Raw genomic sequence first — 25,743 nt, 5'->3', positions numbered from 1 at the left:
ATGTTTTTCAGCGGCAGGGACTGGGAGACTAGTCAGGATCTCGGAAAATATGAAAGTACAGAGAGATCCTTGATGAAAACCTCAGACTGGGGTGAAGGTTCACCTTCCAACAGGACAACGACCCTAAGCACACAGCCAAGACAACGCAGTAGTGGCTTCGGGACAAGTCTCTGAATGTCCTTGAGTGGCCCAGCCAGAGCCCGGACTTGAACCCGATCGAACATCTCTGGAGAGACCTGAAAATAGCTCCCCATCCGATCTGGAAGAGCTTGAGAGGATCTGCAGAGAAGAATGGGAGAAACTACCCAAATACAGGTGTGCCAAGCTTGTAGCGTCATCCCCAAGAAGACTCGAGGCTGTTATCTCTGCCAAAGGTGCGTCAACAAAGTACTGAGTAAACGGTCTGAATACTTAAATGTGCAAATACATTTTAAAACCTGTTTTAGCTTTGTCATTATGGGGTATTGTGTTTAGATTGATGAGGGGGAAAAAACAATTTAATCCATTTTAGAATAAGGCTGTAACGTAACAAAATGTGGAAAAGGTCAAGGGGTCTGACTACTTTCCGAATCCACTGTAGGGCAGCAGTCTCTAAGGTGAAGGGTAGAGTACCTGCTGGTAGCTGGCTAGAACAGTGACTAAGGTTCAGGGCAGGGTACTGGGCGGAGATAGAAGCTGTTTCTCAGTCTCTCGGTCCCAGCTTTGATGCACCTGCACTGTCTCCGCCTTCTGGATGGTAGAGGGGTGAACAGGCCGTGACTTGGGTGGCTGAGGTCCTTGATGATCTTCTTGGCCTTCCTTCGACACTGGATGCTGTAGATGTCCTGGAGGGCAGGCAGTGTGCCCCCAGTGATGCGTTGGGCTGACCACATCACCTTTTGGAGAGCCCTGCGGTTGCAGACGGTGCAATTGCAGTACCAACCGGTGATGCAGCCCGACAGGATGCTCTCAGTGGTGCATCTGTAGAAGTTTGTGAGGGTCTTAGGGGCCAAGCTGAATTTCTTCAGCCTCCTGAGGTTGAAGAGGCGCTTCTGCACCTTCTTCACCACACTGTCTGTGTGAAGGAACCATTTCAGGTTGTCATTTAAGCTTTTGACCCTGTCCAATGCGGCCCCCTCGATGTGGATGGGGGCATGCTCTCTCTGCTGTCACACTGAATGAGCAGAACATGAGCATATGTCATATGACTAACAATAACATCACTGATATAAATCGGAATCTGATAATATTGATTGACTCAGCCAGGAACCAAATCCTTTTTTTGTAACACGTTTGTGAATAATCGCATGCCCTTGTACTCATTGGTGCAGACAAGCTTTGTAAGGCTTTCCAAGGTCCTCTTTCTCATCAGAGAGGGTGACTTCGCCCTTCAGATTACTTTTTTCAAATCCTCAAAAGGTCTACAGCTGCACGATTGAGATCGTCTTGACTGGCTGCATCACTGCTTGGTATGGCAACAGCACCGCCCTCAATCGCATGGCGCTACAGAGGGTGGTACGGACAGCCCAGTACATCACTTGGGCAGAGCTCCCTGCCATCCAGGACCTCTATATCAGGCGGTGTGAAAGGAAGGCCCGGAAAATTGTTAAAGCCTCTAGCCACCCAGGCCATAGACTGTTCTCTCTGCCACCGCACGGCAAGCGGTACCTAACCAGATAACTTACTTCAACTCTTTTTAATGTTCACTAAGCTTGTGTTTTTGTGTTTTATTTTTTCAGTCTCTTTTTGAGATAAAAAGGCCAACATTTTGAATGTTTAAATTAAACTAATTGCCAATCTGTCTTTCGCAGGAGGAAGGACATGAGGTATCCCTGTTGATCTGGGCATACAGTACAAACTTACAAACTCATCCGCCAGGAACCACACTCTTTGAGAACTGAGAGAAAGATCATATATCCTCTCTTCAACCTGAGGCCAGGTAAAGGTGAGAGAGGACAAAAGCACAGAATGTACACAGCACAACTGGAACACACTGTAAACCACTGACTGAACTTAACGCCCTTTCTCAATGTGGGAAGAGACAGTCAGTGAACATACCCAAGACTGTCCATCAAAAACCCAGCTGTTCCTGGCGCCGCCACGTGACCAGGTCCGGCCTTGAGACTGCCAGTCCTGTGTGAGTGGTGACAGTGTGAGTAAAGGTAGCTAGGAGGAGGGGGCAGAAGGCGGGACGTCCCACTCACAGTCAGTGAAGATCCCAAGACACCCAAGAGACTGTCCATCAAGACCCAGCCATTACTGACTTTACATAGCCACATAACCAGGTCTGGCCCGGAGACAGCCAGTCCTGTGTGTGTGGAAGTAGCCCAGTGTGTGTGAGTGGGTGGAGGTAGCTAGGAGGAGGAGGAGCCTGTTGTCTTCTCAGGCCGGATGCAGAACATCCTCGAGCAGAACTTAGACATGGCCACGGCTCTGCTGGCGGGGGAGAAGCTGAAGGAGTTGATTCTGCCTGGCTCTTCCCAGGATGAGAAGGGAGGCATGCTGGCCGGCCTCATGGTCCAGCTCAAACTAGAGCTACCATTTGACCGCGTCGTCACCATCGGCACCGTCATTATCCCCATCCTGCTTGTCACCCTCGTCTTCACAAGGAACTTTGCAGGTCAGTGGGTCGGCCAGACGGCAGATCTGGGTTCAAATACTATTTGAAATAATTTGAAATACTATGCTTGATTGACCTTGTCTGGGGTAATTGAACCAGTAGAATAGTTGCAAACCTGCAAACCCCACCCATTTGGCACAGCAGGCAGACCAGAGCAAACGCTAATAGTATTTAAAAGATTTAGAATAGTTTTTGAACCCAGGTCTGGCAGAGTGCCAGTAGAGGGGACTGTGACAGTGCCGTGCTGTTGCTGTAAACACCAAGCACACACAGCAGGCTGGGAAGGGAACTTTCTGTCCTAATGTGTTGTTGTTGTCTCATCACTTAACACTGAACCAGAACACAGCACAGATACTGAAGTAGTCAGCTGTAGTAGCTTTATGTTATTTATAATATGACATTGGTATATTGAAAAAACAACAACAAAGGTTGCTCTCACAGACAAAGCCCCAACAACATTGGCATTCAGAATGTCTAACATAGCAGGATGTTATGGTGCTCTATGTTAATTTTTAGAGAGATCTGGGGAGTTGAGGGTTAAGTATGCAGTGTATTTGGTGTTTGATGTGAGAAAGATCAGTGCAGACATTAGGCTGGGCCACTCTGGTGAAAGGAGAGGGAGAGGAGAGGAAGGTGGGGGGGGTGGGGGTAGCTCAATGCTGAGTCAGGCTGTCTGCATAGCAACACCAACCAGCTGTGATTGAGCATTTCACTTAGCGCTGGGCGGGCAGGACCATCCGGGATAGGATGGGATTGGAGGGTGGGAGCCCATTTCTGCATTTTCTGCACTGCTCCTCCCCAAAACTCAAAAACATGGGTTACCCATGTGACTCATTAGATTAAACCTCTGAAGTGCCATGGCAGCAACCGATGACAGCAGTGCAATGTGCACTATCTTACATTTAAGTACAATGGAATTCTTATTGTATTGATGTCCTTGGTTAGTGCCCTCAAATTGTACACATTCTGGTGGATTGAACTCTCCTAAAATAAGTAGAAGAACAATAAAGAACAATAAAATAAACTTTCTCAAGCCTCAAAAACAGCCTTTTCCCAGACACAGTACTCGTCCCCCAGCCACCTGACTCAGCGCTCTGCAGTCAGTGTGCAATGTTCTCATGCTCGGTCCAACACCTCAGGGACAGATCTGCCCCTGAACCATCCAGACCTTGGCAGTCGACAGCCAAATGGCCTTGCTGCTACCGTGCTCAGCATAACAGGGAAAGAGTGGATGGAATACAAGTGTCGCTTGAAGTGCCTCCTCCTCATTCTCCTCTGCATTCGGTTTTATACCATGAATCAGCACTATCGGTATCAGATGAACAAGGTAGTCCTTGTCTAGAGATGAATGAAACCTAAGAGCTCTTCAGACATATGGATGAAATGGATCAATGGTATTTTCCCCCACATAGGAAACATCTATAGAATGAACATTATTATTATAAGGACTGACTGTAAAAAGTTTGACAGTTCAATTTAACTAATCTTTATTCATTTCATTCACTTACTATAAAGAGATTACAAACGTACATAACCATCAGTCATGTTGTATTGTCTCATTATGACGACTAATTCTCTCCATATTTTCCCTCTCAGAGGAGTCGATCTACTGCTACACGCCTCACAACTTCACCCGTGACCAGGCCCTGTACGCGCGAGGCTACTGCTGGACAGAGCTGCATGACGCCGTGCCCGGGGTGGAGCCTGAACTTCGACCTTCGCTGTTCGAGCACAAGTTCCTGCCCTACGCCCTGCTGGCCTTTGCTGGCATCATGTACATCCCTGCTCTGGGCTGGGAGTTCATGGCCTCCACAAGACTTACCTCCGAGCTCAACTTTCTGCTTCACGAGATCGACAACTGCTACCACCGGGCGGCCGAGGGCCGGGCCCCTAAAATTGAGAAGCAGATCCAGTCCAAAGGACCGGGTATCACTGAGAAAGAGAGACGCGAGATCATCGAGAACGCGGAGAAAGAGAAGAGCCCCGAGCAGAACCTGTTTGAGAAGTACCTGGAGAGACGAGGCCAGAGCAACTTCCTGGCCAAGCTGTACCTGGGGCGCCACCTGGCCATCATCTGCCTCAGCTCCATCCCCATCTCCTACTTGAGCGCCTACTGGCACCGCCAGCGCCAGAACGAGTTCAGCTGTGCCCTGGGGGAGCCTCCAGACTCCAGCAGCATCCCAGAGCTGAGGCTCAGCGTCAACTGCAAACTGCCGGCCGTGCAGCTGCAGCGCATCATGGCCGCCGTGGACATCGCCCTGCTGAGCACCATGAACCTCGTCATCCTGGTCAACCTGTTGCACCTGTTTGTGGTGCGCAAGTCCAACTTTGTGTTCGACAAACTGCACAAGGTGGGCATCAAGACGCGGAGGCGCTGGCAGAAGTCCCAGTTCTGCGACATCAACATTCTGGCCATGTTCTGTAACGAGAACCGTGACCACATCAAGTCACTCAACCGCCTGGACTTCATCACCAACGAGAGCGACCTCATGTATGACAACGTGGTGAGGCAGCTGCTGGCCGCCCTGGCCCAGTCTAACCAAGATGTCACGCCCACTGTGAGGGACTCAGGCATTCAGACCCTAGACCCCAATATGGACCCCTCTCTCCTGGGGGTAGGGGAGCTGGGAGGGGAGCCGCTGGTCATCAAACGACCACGCAAGAAGATGAAGTGGATCCCCAGCTCCAACCCTCTTCCCCAGCCCTTTAAGGTAGGACCCCATACACTAGGCCTAAATGTTGCCTGTCAAAGGTCTGCATATTTTGGCCACTTATAATGGGCTGGAAATGACATATGTTTGTCTAAAGGTAAATTACACCTAGTAAGTCTATTTATGTTATGACTAATTACCACCACATGAAAAAAATGAGATTCCAGATTTTAGACCCAAATTATCTTGATTCATCTTGTCACTTGCTCGGCCTCAAGACACCTGTGGATTTCCTTCAGGTTAATACCTGAGGATAATCATGTAAATTAATATAAGCAGTAAAATAGTCTTCACCCACTGTGCTGAAAAACCAAAGCACCACTTACTGTACAGTGGGTTGTACTCAGTGGACAAGAGCAATATCAGCAATATTCATATCAGCGTTTATTGAGAAGACTTGACATGGGCCTTTTCTGATTGAAAGGCCCATAGAGAAATGAGGCTCTCAGCAAGAGATAGCACAGAGTTTATTCAATTTATTCAATCTCTAAAGGCAGAGGACCTATTTCAATCATATCTAACAATGTTATATCCGTTAAAGGGATCGTTCACTTTTTAAGTTTGAGCTTTTTTGCACATTAATTAGGGTGATGTCGTTTCATCCAAACCGTTTTTAAATTTGTTAAAACCCGAGGTAACCCTTACTAAGTTGGAAAAACCTTAGGTAAAGAAAACTTCAAAAAAGTGAACTATCCCTTTAATAATCTAATTCTACTAACTGTCCATGTCCATTGTGAAGGAACCTCTGACAATGACGCGTTTGGAGAACAGCATTAAGCCTGAGAAGCCCAAACCGGTGAGGAGGAAAACAGTGGCAGAGAACTACGTCGCTCCTTTAAGCAAGAGCACACAGTACTCTGCTAAAGGTACTGTACTGAGAGCAGTGACATTACTGTAGAAAATTAGGGTAATGGAAGGTAACGTTTATGGTTACTCAGAATTTTGCTAAAATACTATATTTTGGATATTTGACTAAAACTGCTTTTACCTCTGGTTTTGCATAGAAAGGTGCTTCTGGAATGTCACATGCTATACATAAAGTTGTGCAACGTGTGCACTATTCGGTCCTGCTGTTGTGTTCTATCTCCGCTGACCATATCTGTTGAATGCCGACTGCAGATATGAGCACAATGGAGAAAAAGCATAGTCGCAACTTTTCCCTGGATGTCCACCCGTACATGCTGACCATCCGTAAGCCCACCAAAGTAGAGACAGTCAGCACAGAGCCTCTGCCACCAGACCACACCCTGGACGCGGTGTTCATCGAGGGCACCCACACCATCGTCCATGTCTCCGCTTCTATCACAGGTAAGATTGCCATGCCCAATCTCAGGAGGGATCTGTCACCAAGGCAACCAAACCATATTCTATATTTACTTATGTGTCTGGATAAAAGCGTCTGCTAAATGACTAAAATATAAATGTAAATGTGTGTCACGATCGTTTACGTACGAGACGGACCAAGGCGCAGCGTGATAAGCGTACATATTTATTTAACGTACTTAACACACGACAAAACAACAAACAAACGATACGTGAAGTCCTAGGTAGACTAAATAACATACCTATCCGGAACAAGATCCCACCACTGACTGGTGCCAAAAGGCTGCCTAAGTATGGTCCCCAATCAGAGACAACGAGCTACAGCTGCCTCTGATTGGGAACCACCCTGGCCAACAAAGATCTAAACGATCTAGAAACTAAACATAGAAATAAACACAACACGAAATATACACACCCTGGCTCAACATTTAAGAGTCCCCAGAGCCAGGGCGTGACAATGTGTCCCCTGATTCTTGTTGACATTTTAGATCAAGGAGAAAAATATGAAAAATAGCCCACTCTAACAGAATGCTTAACTTAATGCAAATAAATAATAATAAATAATAATTGTGTGCAGAATTTTCATTGTTGGACATAAAAGACCAGGAAATCAGTGATTTTAATTAAAGAAATCTGTTCCCAAGTATTCCCACGCATAATAGAGACAAAAATGATCGTATACAAATGTAAGCAAGGTTTGAAATGATTATGTTTTAGTCAAACATTATATCTGATTGGGCTTCTTGTGGTCAATTTGCAGTCTACAAATGTAATTATGTTCTGGCCCCCGACCATCAGCTTACGAAAAAATTGGGCCACGGCTGAATCTAGTTGATGATCCCTGGGCTACTCTTAGAAAAAAGTGTTCCAAAAGGGTTCCTTGGCTGTCCCCCATAGGAGAACCCTTTTAGGTTCCAGATTGAAACCTTTTTTTTTTTTACCTGGAACCAAAAGGGTTCTTCAAAGGGTTCTCCTATGGGGACAGCTGAATAACCATTTTAGGTTCTAGATCACACCTTTTTTTTCTAAGAGTGTAGAAGTAGGCTATAACTAGGGTCTAAAGTTTTTTCCGGGTTAGGTCATGTGGTCTGGAAAAAGTCTGGGCCTGTGTACTGTTCTGTTTTCTCTCTCTCTCTCTCTTTAGAAAAGAAAGGTCGCACTCCAGAGTCCACCAACACAGTCTTCTCTACAATGACCGTCCCCACCAGCACCTATATGAACGGTGCCACTCCCAGCCCCAACCCACCCTTCCTCGCTGACCGCCACCTTACAGAGCCCCTGATCGAGCAAGAGGAGCCTGAAGATGCCCAGCCTGCAGTTTTCACTCGGATCCCTTCCCACCAGCTGCTCAGTATGCACCAGCTACTCAGTATGGAGGAAGAGGAGGCTAGAGGACAGGGGGGCAGACTAGCTGAGAGACCCGGGGGGGAACTGATCTCTGCTGGGGAGTGCTGAGGAGAAGACACACACGTCCCGCCTCGAAATATGTAACCCAACACAGCAACATGTATGTCACTCACCACTACCATGCCTCCACATGCCAAGCACTGTCTGCCTAAAGCCACCTTGTCCCTCTGACCACACAGTTATGCTGTGCTCATACCTCACTACTCCTCTGGTGAAGGCACTGAGTGAAAGTGCTGATGGTGCTGAACCAGAATTTGTAGCTGGAGTGATGAAGATTTAACAAGATGGAGCATAGGAGTGGTTCAATGTGTTCTGATCTACCCATAGTCATCTGACTGCTCTTATTCTCTCCACACTTGATTTGTCCAGGGTGGGGCAGCAAGAAGACTTCACTGAAATGCAGACAGGAGCACTACCTTTGTAGATCCTGCACAGTTGAATGGAGCATTTGTTGCTCATGTTGTTGACTTGGAGAGGAAGCAGCTCTTAATGAAAAAGAATAGGGAAGACATACAGTTTGAAGCTTTTTAAACACATTTTAGAAAATACCATCTACAGTGCATTCGGAAAGTATTGAGACCCCTTGACTTTTTCCACATTTTGTTATGTTACAGCCTTATTCTAAAATGGATTAAATAGATTTTCCCCCTCATCAATCTACACACAATACCCCATAATGACAAAGCAAAAACAGGTTTTTGTAAATGTTTGCAAATGTATAAAAAAACAAACAGAAATATCACATTTACATAAGTATTCAGACCCTTTACTCAGTACTTTGTTGACGCACCTTTGGCAGAGATAACAGCCTCGAGTCTTCTTGGGGATGACGCTACAAGCTTGGCACACCTATATTTGGGTAGTTTCTCTCATTCTTCTCTGCAGATCCTCTCAAGCTCTTCCAGATCGGATGGGGAGCTATTTTCAGGTCTCTCCAGAGATGTTCGATCGGGTTCAAGTCCGGGCTCTGGCTGGGCCACTCAAGGACATTCAGAAACTTGTCCCAAAACCACTCCTGCGTTGTCTTGGCTGTGTGCTTAGGGTCATTGTTCTGTTGTAAGGTGAACCTTCACCCCAGTCTGAGGTCCTGAGCACTCTGGAGCAGGGTTCATCAAGGATCTCTCTGTACTTTGCTCCGTTCATCTTTCCCTCGATCCTGACTAGTCTCCCAGTCCCTGCCACAGCATGATGCTGCCACCACCATGCTTCACCGTAGGGATGGTGCCAGGTTTCCTCCAGACGTGACGCTTGGCATTGAGGCCAAAGAGTTCAATCTTGGTTTCACCAGTCCAGAGAATCTTGTTTCTCATGGTCTGAGAGTCCTTTAGGTGCCTTTTGGCAAACTCCAAGCGGGCTGTCATGTGCCTTTTACTGAGGAGAAGCTTCCGTCTGGCCACTCTACCATAAAGGCCTGATTGGTGGAGTGCTGCAAATATGGTTGTCCTTCTGGAAGTTTCTCCCATCTCCACAGGGGAACTCTGGCGCTCTGTCAGAGTGACCATTGGGTTCTTGGTCACATCCCTAACAAGGCCCTTCTCCCCCGATTGCTCAGTTTGGCCTTGCGGCCAGCTCTGTGAAGAGTCTTGGTGGTTCCAAACTTCTTCCATTTAAGAATCACTGTGTTCTTGGGGACCTTCAATGCTACAGAAATGTTTTGGTACCCTTCCCCAGATCTGTGCATCGACACAATCCTGTCTGTGAGCTCTACGGACAATTCCTATGCCCTAATGGCTTGGTGTTTTGTTCTGACATGCACTGTCAACTGTGGGACCTTATATAAACAGGTGTGTGCCTTTCCAAATCATGTCCAATCAATTGAATTTACCACAGGTGGACTCCAATCAAGTTGTAGAAACATCAATGGAAACAGGATGCACCTGTGCTCAATTTCGAGCCTCATAGCAAAGGGTCTGAATACTTATATAAATAATATATTTCTGTTTCAAATTGGAAATAAATAGGAAAAAATGTCTAAAAACCTGTTTTTGCTTCATCATTATGGGGTATTGTATGTAGATTGATAAGAAAAAAAAAAGTAATACATTTTAGAAGAAGGCTGTAACGTAACAAAATGTGGAAAAAGTAAAGCGGTCTGAATGCACTGAACAAAAATATAAACGCAACATGCAACAATTTCAATGATTTTACTGAGTTACAGTTCATAAGGAAATCAGTCAATTGAAATAAATAAATTAGGCCCTAATCTATTGATTTCACATGACTGGGCAGGGCCACGCCCACGGACTTGGGAGCCAGGCCGACTCACTGGGGAGCCAGGCCCAGCCAATCAGAATGAGTTTTTCCCCACAAAAGGGCTTTATTAAATACAGAAATACTCCTCAGTTTCATCAGCTGTCCGGGTGGCAGGTTTCAGACGATCCCACAGGTGAAGAAGCCGGATGTGGAGGTCCCGGGCTTGCGTGGTTACGCGTGGTCTGCAGTTGTGAGGCCAATTGGACGTACTGCCAAATTCTCTAAAACAAGGTTGGAGGCGGCTTATGGTAGAGAAATGAACATTCAATTCTCTGGCAACAGCTCTGGTGGACATTCCTGCAGTCAGCATGCCAATTGCACGCTCCCTCAAATCTTGAGACATCTGTGGCATTGTGTTGTGTGACAAAACTGCATATTTTAGAGTGGCCTTTTATTGTCCCCAGCACAAGGTGCACCTGTGTAATGATCATACTGTTTAATCAGCTTCTTGATATGCCACACCTGTCAGGTGGATGGATTATCTTGGCAAAGAAGAAATGTTCACTAACAGTGATGTAAACAAATTTGTGCACAAAATTTGAGAGAAATAAGCTTTTTGTGCGTATGGAAAAATTATGCTAACTTTTATTTCAGCTCATGAAACATGGGACCAACACTTTACATGTTGCGTTTATATTTTTGTTCAGTATAGAATTTCATAAAGACTGCTTCACCAACAGCTACAGTATGAAAAATGTATGCACTCACTAACTGTAAGTCGCTCTGGATAAGAGCGTCTGCTAAATGACTAAAATGTAAAAGAAATGTAAATGAGAACATGTTTATAAAACATTCATATTATTGCTTATTGTCCCTCTAGACAAGTATACTGAAAGCCAATGCAATACACTCTTTTAAAATCTGCACTGCAATATATGCAAAAGATCACATAATGTTGTTTGTGGCAATAATATATACGCGCATAAGTTGTAAAACATTTTACATACCATAAATCATCTGTAGACTGTATGTAGCCCTATCTTGGTTGTTGTGGTGTGCTTCACACATAAATGTTCCATTAGTTAATCAGTGTCATTTGACCACACAGAAGACAGAGAGAGGCAAAGTGAGAATGCACCTACCTTATAAAGGATTGGGCTCCTTAAAGGTGCAATATGCAACTTACGTTTTACCAGTTGCACATTTAGCCCAGAAGCAAAACAAAAAACAAATGGTTGCATTCGTTTAAGTTCCTCTTTAGTTTACAAACAAGTGCACAGGCAGTACTTTGGACTGGGAATGAAAGTTACAGATTGCACCTTTAATGGGTTCCTCTCACACCACTAGTGCACTTATTAGGTGAGGTTGGCTGATCCATTCACTAGGGAAGTCATAGGATGGATTTTCATGTGTAAACAAAAATGTCAAATTCAGAAACACCTTCACTTTAATTAATATAGGCAAGCATATGCATTATTGCCAACATTCAAGTTAAAACCTCCTTGCTATGGATCTACGAAATGTTTTCCAAACCTTCCACCTCTCAATGTCAGTGGAAGTGACTGTTTTTATGACGATGATGATCCAGGCAAGGTAATTGTCCCTATGTGCCCTGATGACTCTGATAGTTACTCTGAACTGATGAGCTTTCAAGGTGCAGTGGTCTTTACGCCATCACTGCATTTCAACTGAAACCTGGACTCATTCGGGGAGAGTGCTGGACATTGCAGTCATCCCCAGCTCTTCTCGTGGAAGTTATGAAGAATAGGTGAAGTGATACGTAGATGTAGAAAGCATTGTACACAATAAAATGTACAGCATCTGAATGCTTTGCTTTTGACTGTCCTACCTTTTCAACATAGGCCTACGTTGCCACGTGCCACCACATTGAGAGCAACAACAGCACCCCATGTCCAATGCCACATCAGTAACACTTGGTTATTGTGGTGTCTCATTACTCACCAAAGACAATGCCCCCTGAAATTAACGAATGAAAACTAGAGTACTGTAGTTAGTAGAATTGTTATTAGGATATAATAGCACCTTTCACCAGGTATGATGCAGTAAACAAGGGGATATGTGTAGCAACCACGATCAACCGTATGTCTGAGCAATTGGTAACCTAAACTGAACAGTGATTGCAGAACAATCTACAGCACGCATGTATTCTGAATGAACATCTGAGGATTCCTCTATGCTGTGAATCTTTCATCTTGGGCAATAAAACATGTCTTTGTATAAAAGGGCCATATGATGTGCATGTAAAAAGGATTAGAAACCTTATAATATTACTATCTCACTGGTATGTGACGAGAAGAAGGCTTAGAACACTTATAATACAAATGTTGTGCTAACACGGTTTGTGACAATGCAAAGTTGACTTTCCAATGAGATAGATGTGTTGTTATGTTCACAGTCTAAAATGCACTAAATACATGGTTTGGGAAACTACCTGCCTGGGTAGTCTACCTAATAAGAAATTACAAACATTACATTAATTTCATGACCTGTGGCGCACTATCCCCTTGATGTACTCAGCACACTAATGCATTCAAAGGCACTTTAAATATGTAGCACAAGTTTATGAGTGTGAGCATGTTGATAGAGCAGTGCTCCTCCTCACACTTTTTCTGGGGACCTCAGATTGGGGAAAGAAACTGTTTTGTTCCTGGAGGCTTTGTCTGGGTAGATGCCCTTGGGCACAGATCTATCAACAGTCTATCCACCCCAAATCCTAGTCCCAGAAAAACAGGGGAAAGACACAAAACTGACTTCAAATCAGTGCAACTTGATCCCACTACTTCTTGAGGCAAGGTGGGTGGTGTTTCTGGTGATGGAGTCAAAAGTTGTCTGTGACTGTATGATGTAGTCTGAGTAATAAACTTTTTTTGTTAAAATAAAATTTGAACAAGAGTTCTTTGTATAAATGTTTCTGTAATTAATAGCATATGCATAGAAATATAATTATATGGCCTTTAGTTTACACAACAAAATTATAAGAACTACAAATCCATATTGCCACAACGCACTCAAATCTCAATTGAACTACAAGTACCAGAAGACAACGTTAACGGACGAGTCGAACACATCATTGACATTGGTCGAATTGCAGGTGAGAGCACAGGTTGGTTAGCTTGTAAGTTTTATTTTGTATTTATTGTATTAACATATAACATTGTAAACTGTAGTTATTATATTTTGATTACACATTGATATAACCTTGTTTACCAAGTAGTTAGCAGCAGTTAGCCAACTAACCGATATGCCAGCTGTTAGTTAGCTAGCTAGCTAACAGTCAGCTAGCTAGTCGTTGAGCAGTAAGCTATCTAATTTGGGCCAACTTGCTAACATTAGCTAACTTAATGAATAATGTTAGCTAATTAGCTAGTTTGGCTAGCTAGCTAGATAATATGTGGAAACGTAGGGAATGTTAGCTAAGCGTGTCCATTTTTGTCTCTAGCTAGCAGGTTTGACAGCTTTAGCTAGCTAGCTAACGTGACTTGGTAGCATGTGGTTAGCTAACTAGCAAGATAGCTAGCTAGCTATGTCAACACACTTGTGTGGAGATGATGTAATCGTGTTGAAGTACGCAGCTACATGTAGCAGGAGAGCGTTTAGCCAAGACCGGGCTCTAAAAAGGGACCACTAAGCTAACGTTAGGCAGTTTGCTCATGATATTTGGCTATATACTATAACGTTACTGTCACAGTAAAACCTGTCTCACAAATTGTCTTAGCTACTAGAATTAGCTACCTGTGACAGGTAACGTTAGCTAACCGGTTTTATTTTCCAACTATGTCGCCATACATGTTGATGGTAGCTAGCTAGTAACTAGTGAGAATGGGTTGTTTGTTTATGGTTTGGTAGACTGCACATATAACGTTATCTAGCTAGCAAACGTCAGCAATTGGGGAACTTGAACTGGGGCCTGGGGCTTTAGCTAAGTCACAAAATAAGCAACACAGCTGACAGCATTGCAGAGAAAAGCAATTATGGTCAACAAACCTACTTGATGAATTTGGCTAAATGCATTAATACATTTGACCATACTCTTTCCTCCTGTTTTGCTTTCCATTTCAGTAAGGAGAGTGAGACATCGCTTTAGTTTTTGCCCAGCTCTCAAAGGTTAAATAATGGACCAAGACAACAACTCAGAGGTCAGTTTGGGGACTGCTGGACATGGCTCACTGCATAATGCTTTGACAGCTGTTATTTTGATAATTTAAAAAAGGCACACAGAGTACAGCTTCACACACGTCTGTTATGGTCCATACAGCTGTGATCTTTGAAGTACACAGCTCTATGCTGATCATAATACATTAGGCAAAACAAACAAACATTCTTAGAATTTTGTCCTGCTCTTGTACTTAGCCTAGATATTAATCGCCTAAGAATCAGTGTCGCAATAAATCTGTCTACTAAGCCCTTGAGCACATTGACCAAAAAATGTGTAGACATTTAAAGTTTTAGAATTACTATATCTGACTTAATGACTACATATGCTTTTTGACTTTTTTTTTAGGATGAGTTGGTAGGTCCCTCTGAAGATGCGTCTGAAGATGAGTCACTGCCTAGTCGTCCCCCTGGACTCTGTGAGCGCCCTTATTTACCTAAAATCTATTTCCTGTCCTCTCCCTCTGCTTGTCACCAAAAGCTCATATTGTTTCACAATGCCCATGTGAGAGAAAAAGGGGAACTGTCCTTTACTGTTCTAACTTGTTTGTGATCTTTATTTCAGTAGGCTACAACATGTACCCTACCCAAATCTGACTATCACTTTCCTTTGGCATATCGAAGTATGTTGTCTTTCCTGCCATCCAATTCAGTGATGCAGGAACTAAAGGTTCTTTCCATTCTTGTTTTTCTCTTTCTCTCTTACTTGCTCTATTTCTCTCCCCCTCCCCTTCCACCTCTCCCTGGCTGGTTCCTCCATAGCGGACTCTGAGGCGGTGGAGCTGCTATGGCAGGTGCGTGCCCAGCGGCGCCAGTCCTCCCCAGAACTCCCTGAGACAGTCACCCGGCTGACTGCCCCAGACGGCAGCCTGCTCTACTTGGTAGGCACCGCCCACTTCAGTGACAGCAGCAAGAAGGACGTGGCCACGGTGAGCACAACAAATCTGACATGCAAGCATTAAGGTTTTTTTTCCTTGACACAGATTAACCTAGCCAGTTACTAAAAAGTATTCTGAATGAGGAATCTCCATTCAAATACATTTTTGAACGAGGCGTATAATCTGTGTCTGGGAAACCGGCCTTAAATGATTGTCATGGGTCTATATCTCCTGGATTGGCCTCTTGAGTTCGTTCAGCGAAATCCATTCTATTGTCAGTCTTGTACAGTGGGGAAAAAAAGTATTTAGTCAGCCACCAATTGTGCAAGTTCTCCCACTTAAAAAGATGAGAGGCTTGTAATTTTCATCATAGGTACACGTCAACTATGACAGACAAAATGAGAAAAAAAAATCCAGAAAATCACATTGTAGGATTTTTTATGAATTTATTTGCAAATTATGGTGGAAAATAAGTATTTGGTCACCTACAAACAAGCAAGATTTCTGGCTCTCACAGACCTGTAACTTCTTCTTTAAGAGGCTCCTCTGTCCTCCACTCGTTACCTGTATTAATGGCACCTGTTTGAACTTGTTATCAGTATAAAAGACACCTGTCCACAACCTCAAACAGTCACACTCCAAACTCCACTATGGCCAAGACCAAAGAGCTGTCAAAGGACACCAGAAACAAAATTGTAGTCCTGCACCAGGCTGGGAAGACTGAATCTGCAATAGGTAAGCAGCTTAGTTTGAAGAAATCAACGGTGGGAGCAATTATTAGGAAATGGAAGACATACAAGACCACTGATAATCTCCCTCGATCTGGGGCTCCACGCAAGATCTCACCCCGTGGGGTCAAAATGATCACAAGAACGGTGAGCAAAAATCCCAGAACCACACGGGGGGACCTAGTGAATGACCTGCAGAGAGCTGGGACCAAAGTAACAAAGCCTACCATCAGTAACACACTACGCCGCCAGGGACTCAAATCCTGCAGTGCCAGACGTGTCCCCCTGCTTAAGCCAGTACATGTCCAGGCCCGTCTGAAGTTTGCTAGAGTGCATTTGGATGATCCAGAAGAGGATTGGGAGAATGTCAGATGAAACCAAAATATAACTTTTTGGTAAAAACTCAACTCGTCGTGTTTGGAGGACAAAGAATGCTGAGTTGCATCCAAAGAACACCATACCTACTGTGAAACATTGGGGTGGAAACATCATGCTTTGGGGCTGTTTTTCTGCAAAGGGACCAGGACGACTGATCCGTGTAAAGGAAAGAATGAATGGGGCCATGTATCGTGAGATTTTGAGTGAAAACCTCCTTCCATCAGCAAGGGCATTGAAGATGAAACGTGGCTGGGTCTTTCAGCATGACAATGATCCCAAACACACCGCCTGGGCAACGAAGGAGTGGCTTCGTAAGAAGCATTTCAAGGTCCTGGAGTGGCCTAGCCAGTCTCCAGATCTCAACCCCATAGAAAATCTTTGGAGGGAGTTGAAAGTCTGTGTTGCCCAGCGACAGCCCCAAAACATCACTGCTCTAGAGGAGATCTGCATGGAGGAATGGGCCAAAATACCAGCAACAGTGTGTGAAAACCTTGTGAAGACTTACAGAAAACGTTTGACCTGTGTCATTGCCAACAAATGGGTATATAACAAAGTATTGAGAAACTTTTGTTATTGACCAAATACTTATTTTCCACCATAATTTGCAAATAAATTCATAAAAAATCCTACAATGTGATTTTCTGGATTTAATTTTCTCATTTTGTCTGTCATAGTTGACGTGTACCTATGATGAAAATTACAGGCCTCTCTCATCTTTTTAAGTGGGAGAACTTGCACAATTGGTGGCTGACTAAATACTTTTTTTCCCCACTGTACTTCTGCCTTTGGCTTTCTCTCTCTCTGACCGCCCTTTCTCCCCGCTCTCCCCTTCCTGTCCTCTCCCTCTACCCCCTTTCCCTGTTTTCCTCCTCTCCTTATCCTCCCACTCTCTCCTCCCCCTTTCTCCCCTGTCCCCCTTGCTTGCCTTCTTCTCCCCCCTCTCTTCCCTCCCTCAGACGATCCGTGCAGTGCAGCCAGACGTTGTGGTGGTGGAGCTGTGCCAGTACAGGGTGTCCATGCTGAAGATGGACGAGAAGACGCTGCTGAAGGAGGCCAAGGACATTAATCTGGACAAGGTCCAGCAGGCCATCAAACAGGTACGACTATGGGACACAGTGCATTCGGAAAGTATTCAGAACCCATTACTTTTTCCATAATTTGTTACGTTACAGGCTTATTCTAAAATGGATTACAAAAAACAGGTTTTTAGAACTTTTTGCAAATGTATATAAAAAAAAAAAAAGGAAATATCACATTTACATGTGTATTCAGACCCTTTACTCAGTACCTTATTCTAAAGTGGATTAAATTGTTTTTTTTCCCCCTCATCAATCTACACGCAATACCCCATAATGACAAAGCAAAAACAGTTTTTTATAAATGTTGGCAAATTTATAAAATACAAAAAATGGAAATATCACATTTACATAAGTATTCAGACCCTTTACTCAGTACTTTGTTGAAGTACCTTTGGCAGCGATTACAGCCTTGTGTCTTCTTGGGTATTGTTATGATGAGTTTCTAGTATTGAGAAGTGAGGATGCAAGAATTTACTTAGACATTCTGTGGAGATTTTACCAAGTATTTATTTGATCACGAGCTCGTGGGTTCATCTAACAAACGGACATAGCCTTGCCCCCATTGTCAGTTGAACTGCCCACACACACAAATCTCACAGCTTTTATACTCTTGGTTATCCTTCCTTTCACATACATCTGGCAACCATCATGGGCACTCCCTTTCTCTGTTGCTATTACCCTTTGCCCCAAGTCAGTATATCCTGTCCATCCATCATGCTATCCTAAACATCACTAATCTCCTTTGACATAAGGAATATAGACTCCATGGCCCCAAACCACTTATCTAGTAACTCTTCCCTGGTCCACACAATACTATGACATGACATAATTACAGGTATGATGCTACAAGCTTGGTCAGAGTCCTTTAGGTGCCTTTTGGCAAACTCCAAGCGGGCTGTCATGTGCCTTTTTACTGAAGAGTGGCTTCCGTCTGGCCAGTCTACCATAAAGGCCTGATTGGTGGAGTGCTGCAGAGATGGTTGTCCTTCTGGAAAGTTCTCCCATCTCCACAGAGGAACTCTGGATTCTTGGTCACCTCCCGGATCAAAGCCCTTCTCCCTCGATTGCTCAGTTTGGCCGGGCGGCCAGCTCTAGGAAGAGTCTTGGTGGTTCTTAACTTCTTCCATTTAATAATGTTTGAAGCCACTGTGTTCTTGGGGACCTTCAATGTTGCAGAAATGTACTTGCAATTCCTTTGACCTCATGGCTTGGTTTTTGCTCTGACATGCACTGTCAACTGTGGGACCTTATATAGACAGGTGTGTGCCTTTCCAAATAATGTCCAATCAATTGAATTGACCACAGGTGGACTCCAATCAAGTTGTAGAAACATCTCAAGGATGATGAATTGAAACAGGATGCACCTGAGCTCAATTTCGAGTCTCATAGCAAAGGATCTGAATACTTATGTAAATGTGGTATTTGTTATTTATTTTTAATACATTTGCAAACATTTCTAAGAACTTGTTTTCGCTTTGTCATTATGGGGTATTGTGTGTAGATTGACAAGGATTTTTAAAAATGTAATCCATTTTAGAATAAGGCTGTAACGTAACTAAATATGGAAAAAGTCAAGGGGTCTGAATACTTTCTGAATGCACTGTGCATAGTATCGCCATAGTCCAACACAGAGAGAAAAGTACAACGAATCAACTATTTTCTAGCAGCAAAGGAAAAACAAGCTTTGTGCCGGTAATAAAACCCAATAATCAGCTTGGGTTTCCTGACAAGGTTCTCTACATGGGTGGTGAAGCTCAACTTCTCATCCACCCAAACTCACAGATATTTGTACATCTTCACTTGCTCTATAGAATGTCCTTCCAAGGTAGTAATTACATGATTTTCATAGTGTTTTGTATTGGAAAATACCATGCATTTTGTTTTAGAGGAATTCAGAACAAGCTTCAAATCGCCCAGATTCTGTTTTATAATGTTATAAGCTGTTTGAGCTTTTTGAAAAGCGAAAGTCAAACTGCTGCCACTTGAGTAAAGAACAGTGTCATCTGCATAAAAATTTACATCAGAGGGGTATACTACAAAGCAGGATCAACGAGTTAGCCAGCTAACTTGCCTAAATACTATTGAATAACTTTACATTATTTAGAAAGATATGCATGAAATGGGCATGGTCTAATTGACTCAACAACCAAAAATAGCTCTAAGTTTATCTTTCTTAATGATCCAGAAAATCAATATATATTTATGTTTGTTTATTGAAGTTATCTGGCTAACTCATTGAACCTGCTTTGTAGTATACTGTCTCAATATGTCTCCCAATGTTGTTGATGTAGATAATAAACCTAAAATGTATCCTTGAGGCACAACTCTCTATGGTGTCCGATTTACAACCATCTGCCTTAATACACTGGGTTCCATTTGACAGGTAGTTCACAAACCACTCCAGAGCATGACCAGTAATCCCAATACACTTCAATTTCTGCACCAAGACAGTATGGTCCACAGTGTGAAACACCTTTGACAAGTCTATGTATACAGATACACAAGCCAGAACTGTAAGTTAATATCCTGTTTCTTTCTCCTCCCATCTGTCCTTCCCCCTCTTTATTATGTCATCACAGAATGGAGTGATGTCTGGCCTGATGCAGATCCTGCTGCTCAAAGTGTCAGCTCACATCACAGAGCAGCTGGGCATGGCTCCTGGAGGGGAGTTCAGGGAGGCCTTCAAACAGGTGAGACACTCACGCACTCACTAAAATAGGGTCACAGGTTTGTTCTCGCACAAGGTGTCAGGTGAAGGTCACACATATACTTTCAAATACACACTAATGTTCTTATCTCACATAGCATAACATACTGAACTTAACACCCTCTTACATGTTACCCACTGTGTACAGTATTAGTAAGGTTCTATGTAAAGACCCTCCCTCTCTCTTCTCTCCACCCAGGCGGGCCGGGTGCCCTTCTGCAGGTTCCACCTGGGGGACCGGCCCATCCCGGTGACATTCAAGCGGGCCATCGCTGCTCTCAGTCTGTGGCAGAAAGCCAGACTGGCATGGGGCCTGTGCTTTCTGTCAGACCCCATCAGGTACACTAACCTGACAGTTACTACTCTCTAGTGTCTAGATTAAGTCCACAGCTTACTCCACTATACACTTCCTCTCAGTATTTCCTTTGGCTAGTGTGTAGTAAGATTAGAGCAGAAATATTACTATTGTGGTACTGTATTTAGTAATATCCCATTTAATAATATATTTAATTTATATAGGGCTTAATTGATTTACCTGAATACAAATGATAAGTTATTGGGATTTAATTTGGGGAATTGGTTAAACCTAGTGGATAGAATGCTGTTGTGCTTTTGTTATTGTAATATGTTTGTTGTGTGTCAGTAAGGAGGATGTGGAGAAGTGCAAACAGAAGGACCTGCTGGAGCAGACAATGCTAGAGATGATCGGCGAGTTCCCCGCTCTCCACCAGACCATTGTGGCCGAGCGAGACATCTACCTCACACACACACTCCGCCAGGCCGCACACTGTGTGGAGGCGCCCCCCAATGCTCAGAGTGAGTATCGCAGCATCTCTGCCTGTTTCGCTTTACACCTGAGGAAGTCCACAGAAAAGTTTCTCCATTAGTGTCTGTTCACACTGCTCGTGGGAAAAACACTACCATATAATTGGTTGTAGTCTGCGCAAGATTGCAATTAAACCAATGAAAAGGCTTACTTTCTGGCATAGTTTTCCGTGAGCAGTTTGAATGGACCCTTACTCTGAAAGATGGCCGAGCTGGGTTATTGTGTCTGTGTTTTGCACACTGCCTATGATGGCAATTAAGTTTTACCTCAAACTCCTAATGTATCCATGCATAATAGATGGACTGTTACAGACCAATGTATTTTGGGAACATGGATGCCATTTCAGCTGGATCAATTTGCTCTGTTTCTTGTGACAGAAGTGCCTGCTGTGGTGGTGGGAGTGGTGGGAATGGGCCACGTCCCTGGCATCGAGAGGAACTGGGAGAAGGAGCTCAACATTCAGGAGATCATGAGGTGTGTGTGTGAGAGTGGGTCTTTCTTAGCAGTCTAGACCAAGTTATTAGTAATGTTTATAGAGCAGTATAATCATTGTATTTCGGCATCTTCTAACTTTTATGAGTTAATATTGACCCTCTTTCTTTTGCTTTTCTGTGTGACTGTCAGTGTTGCGCCCCCGTCTCGTTTTGGCTGGATGTTACGCACGGTGCTGAAGGCTGGGGTGATAGGAGTTCTGGGATATGCCTGCTACCGTGCAGGAGGGGGCATGGGGAGGGCTCTTTTGTCCCTACCCGCTGTCCAATCACTACTGGACAACCTGCGACCACTGCCCCCAGCAGCGGCTTGACCCCGCCCCCTCTCCTATACTTGTGACATGAACGATCCCCTCTAATACGAAAACAATGCATCTACCACCAATGGCCTTATCGACAGGAGGAGGGGTTAGAGGTAAAGGTTCACCTCCTACCCTATGAACTTACATGGATGTAAGGGGTCCGAGGGCTTGAGCTGCCCTCCCTCTCTCTTTCTTCCTTCCTTCCTTCCTCTCCTCCTTGTCCCTGTGGAACACAGAACAGTACTGCCAAAGAAACCATGACAGTACCCTTATTCTTTTCTTTTTGTATATTTAAAAAGAAAAATGGCAACAGAAGGATTTTGGTAAGGTTTACAAATGTTTTTCCATTTATATTACATCTGCTATCCCCCACATTCCAATTGATGTAACATTGAAGTTGGAGATTTTGGTGCACATTGTCTTTGAGGTTTTTGAGATATTATTGCCCCAAGCGCATATATATATATATATGTATGTATGTATGTATGTATGTGTGTGCGTATATATATATGTATGTATATGTGTGCATTCGGAAAGTATTCAGACCCCTTGACTTTTTCCACATTTTGTTACGTTACAGCCTTATTCTAAAGTGGATGAAATTGTTTCAATCTACACACAATACCCCATAATGACAAAGCAAAAACAGGTTGTTATAAATTTTTGCAAATGTATAAAATACAAAAAATGAAAATATCACATTTACATAAGTATTCAGACCCTTTACTCAGTACTTTGTTGAAGGACCTTTGGCAGCGATTACAGCCTTGAGTCTTCTTGGGTATGATGCTACAAGCTTGGCATGCCAGTATTTGGGGAGTTTCTCCCGTTCTTCTCTGCAGATCCTCTCAAGCTCTGGAAGGTTGGATGGGGAGCATCGCTGCACAACAATTTTCATGTCTCCAGAGATGTTTGATCGGGTTCAAGTCCGGGCTCTGGCTGGGCCACTCAAGGACATTCAGAGACTTGTCCCAAAGCCACTCCTGCGTTGTCTTGGCTGTGTGCTTAGGGTCGTTGTTCTGTTGGAAGGTGAACTTTAGCCCCAGTATGAGGTCCTGAGCACTCTGGAGCAGGTTTTCATCAAGGATCTCTCTGTACTTTGCTCTGTTCATCGTTCCCTCGATCCTGACTAGTCTCCCAGTCCCTGCCGCTGAAAAACATCCCCACAGCATGATGCTGCCACCACCATGCTTCACCGTAGGGATGGTGCCAGGTTTCCTCCAGACGTGACGCTTGGCATTCAGGCCAAAGAGTTCAATCTTGGTTACATCAGACCAGAGAATCTTGTTTCTCATGGTCTGAGAGTCCTTTATGTGCCTTTTGGCAAACACAAAGCGGGCTGTCGTATGCCTTTTACTGAGGAGTGACTTCCGTCTGGCCACTCTACCATACAGGCCTGTTTGGTGGAGTGCTGCAGAGATGATTGTCCTTCTGGAAGGTTCTCCCATCTCCACAGAGGAACTCTGGAGCTCTGTCAGAGTGACCATCGGGTTCTTGGTCACCTCCCTGACCAAGGCCCTTCTCCCTCGATTGCTCAGTTTGGCCAGGCGGCCAGCTCTAGGAAGAGTCTTGGTGGTTCCAAACTTCTTCCATTTAAGAATGATGGAGGCCACTTTGTTATTGGGGACCTTCAATGCTGTAGAAATGTTTTGGTACCCTTCCCCAGATCTGTGCCTCAACACAATCCTGTCTCGGAGCTCTACGGACAATTCCTTCGACCTCATGGCTTGGTTTTTGCTCTGACATTCACTGTCAACTGTGGGACCTTTATATAGACAGGTGTGTGCCTTTCCAAATCATGTCCAATCAATTGAATTTACCACAGGTGGACTCAAATCAAGTTGGAAACAGGATGCACCTGAGCTCAATTTCAAGTCTCAGCAAAGGGTCTGAATACTTATGTAAATACATTTGCAAACATTTCTAAAAACCTGTTTTTGCTTTGTCATTATGGGGTATTGTGAGGATTTTTATTTATTTAATAAATTTTAGAATAAGGCTGTAACGTAACAAAATGTGGAAAAGGTCAAGGGGTCTGAATACTTTCCGAATGCACAGTAAAGGACCCCAATAGTTGAAGCATAGAGCTACCGCCCCACTAATGACTTTTCATTCTCATATGGTCTCTTAATCCTGGATCCAGGACCTACATGGGACCATCTAGGCTTTAACAATGACCATGTTTAAATCCAGCACTTTATACGTTTTTGGGTACAGATTTCCACCCATGGCTAGTAAGGAATTCAACAAATTAACTCCATTTAAAATCAAGTCAAAAAGTAAAATATTACCAAATAACGTATGTAACTGACTACATTGTAGTTTCCCAAACAAAAACACTGCTGTGGTAAAGTTCTCTCCCTAGCCAAGAGACAAGGTTTTAGTAGGAAATTGTATTTGCGCTATCCCTACATGGACACCTAAGTTCCTCCATCGCTGTTTAAAGGGCTCATGGTAGGTTTGAGGAAAGTAAACACAGGGACTAGGCTATGTCTGCTGTTATAGTGACTACCTCTCTCCTCTGGTCACACAATATACTGTTCCTCAAAGCAAACTGATCTGTGCTGGTTGGTGTTACACACAACCAGCCATACTGATTGATACAGACAGTACAACCTAATGCTTCAACGTGTGTTGTAAATACCTGTACTGTAGAAGGCAATGCCCAACTCAAATTTGTACTGGTATTTTGAATTGCATATATATATATTATTATTTTTTTTTTCAAAGAATGCTGCATGCTGGCAGATCAGTTGTGTGTTTTGGATTGGTTGTAGTTGGAAGGGTAAAATACCATGACCCCAACTCTTATTACATACTTCATTTAACAGAGGGCTAATGTGGGATATTTTTTACGATAGATATGCAGAGGATGACGAAGTAAAATTGCCTCAAAGCAAGCAATGCATTTTAAATGGAGGCATTTTGTATATTTGACTTTACTTGCAATGAGGCACCTTCATGTATGCTGTAAAACATAAACTGCCACTTTCTGCGTGATGGTGGTAGATACTGGACATGATCAGAAAATATGCACTTTGTACGACAAGCCATCAATGAACTCTCTTTGTACAGGAACATCTGACATTTCAGACTACATGCTTCTACGACATGCATGATTTTAGTACAGCCGATTGCCCGATTGTTCCCTAATCCCTTGGAATGAATGGAGAATGTTGGGGATTCTGTTCGATTGGAGCTGGGAAGGGTTGGTTGTGGTTAACGCCTTATTCTGCTGTCGCCTTATTCTGCCTTGGACCTGTAGATTGCCTGCCTCTGCTGCAGCTGTGACTTGTTCATCTCTCTCTGTCCTCCATTGTTCTGTGTCTCCCTGTCTCAGTCTGTTCATACTGTATGTCTGGGTCTGCTGGGTAGGACCAGGTTGGGTGACACCCTCAGACAAAGGGTTGTGGATTCTGTTTCCCCAAAAATGAAATGTTTATCTGATAGATATACTTTTGGGAGATAATGCCATGTTACATTTACATATCTCAGCCATCGCCCCTTACAATGCATTTAGAATTTATAATTGAAATATATTGGGAATTTAGCCTACCGCTGTAGCTCAATCGATTATCTCAGCGGGTGTATTTAAGACTTCAGTTTGAGTTTACGCTGAGCCAATAAGGAAACCACTGTCAGAAAATTGTTGGGTCATTCACCACAATAATTTAATATCTAGATGTTCCGACATACTGTAGTTTCTGATGTGTATGGGGGCATGCAGCGGTCCTATATCACCCGCACCATTCTGTCAGTATTGGTGTAGTTTGTGTTTGTATGTTGACAAGTGAAAACGATGTGTGTGAATGACAGTATGAATGACAATCTGTATTCCCATCCTCAATCTAGTATCATTGTAAACAAGCCAAATATTGAAGCCTAAATTCTGTATTGAACTATACAACTTTTAAATTAAAAAAATTATATAAAAAAAAGTATGTTTCA

At 43.7% G+C, this 25,743-nt stretch overlaps 2 protein-coding genes across 5 annotated transcripts; both read left to right on the top strand.

Moving 5' to 3' along the window:
- Window positions 1-2,370: 2,370 nt before the first annotated feature.
- LOC311137400 (pannexin-2-like) lies at window positions 2,371-8,088 on the top strand (the record flags this gene model as incomplete). Its single annotated transcript, XM_084171867.1, has 5 exons — window positions 2,371-2,599; window positions 4,196-5,310; window positions 6,050-6,176; window positions 6,430-6,618; window positions 7,778-8,088. 5 exons carry the CDS (start codon window positions 2,371-2,373, stop codon window positions 8,086-8,088), a joined length of 1,971 nt encoding a protein of 656 aa, XP_084027993.1.
- A 5,225-nt stretch (window positions 8,089-13,313) lies between these two features.
- Window positions 13,314-25,733, top strand: trabd (TraB domain containing). 4 transcript variants are annotated; one of them, XM_084171871.1, is made up of 10 exons: window positions 13,314-13,345; window positions 14,314-14,390; window positions 14,756-14,825; window positions 15,169-15,335; window positions 17,347-17,487; window positions 20,049-20,159; window positions 20,376-20,515; window positions 20,820-20,992; window positions 21,380-21,476; window positions 21,627-25,733. In XM_084171871.1, the coding sequence occupies exons 2-10, from the start codon at window positions 14,367-14,369 to the stop codon at window positions 21,805-21,807; spliced, it is 1,104 nt and encodes a 367-aa protein (XP_084027997.1). In that variant the 5' UTR covers window positions 13,314-13,345; window positions 14,314-14,366; the 3' UTR covers window positions 21,808-25,733. The 4 variants fall into 4 exon arrangements, with proteins under 4 accessions (XP_084027997.1, XP_084027996.1, XP_084027998.1 ...); XM_084171870.1 differs by having other exon boundaries at window positions 13,323-13,369; XM_084171872.1 differs by having other exon boundaries at window positions 13,324-13,357.
- The last annotated feature ends 10 nt before the right edge of the window (window positions 25,734-25,743 follow it).

The sequence above is a fragment of the Coregonus lavaretus genome, assembly GCF_964263955.1.
Source record: "Coregonus lavaretus genome assembly, chromosome: 11".
Classification (NCBI taxonomy): Eukaryota; Metazoa; Chordata; class Actinopteri; order Salmoniformes; family Salmonidae; genus Coregonus; species Coregonus lavaretus.
The sequence above is the reverse complement of the archived record's forward strand: the minus strand, read 5'-3'. Positions and strand labels throughout refer to the sequence as shown.

Bases quoted from the DNA above. Each gene is read 5' to 3' on its own strand.
- trabd (XM_084171871.1), top strand. From the start codon at position 14,367: ATGGACCAAGACAACAACTCAGAG. The intron at 15,336-17,346 runs GTGAGCACAACA...TCCCTCCCTCAG, and splicing joins GCAAGAAGGACGTGGCCACG to ACGATCCGTGCAGTGCAGCC. The intron at 21,477-21,626 runs GTGTGTGTGTGA...TGTGACTGTCAG, and splicing joins AACATTCAGGAGATCATGAG to TGTTGCGCCCCCGTCTCGTT.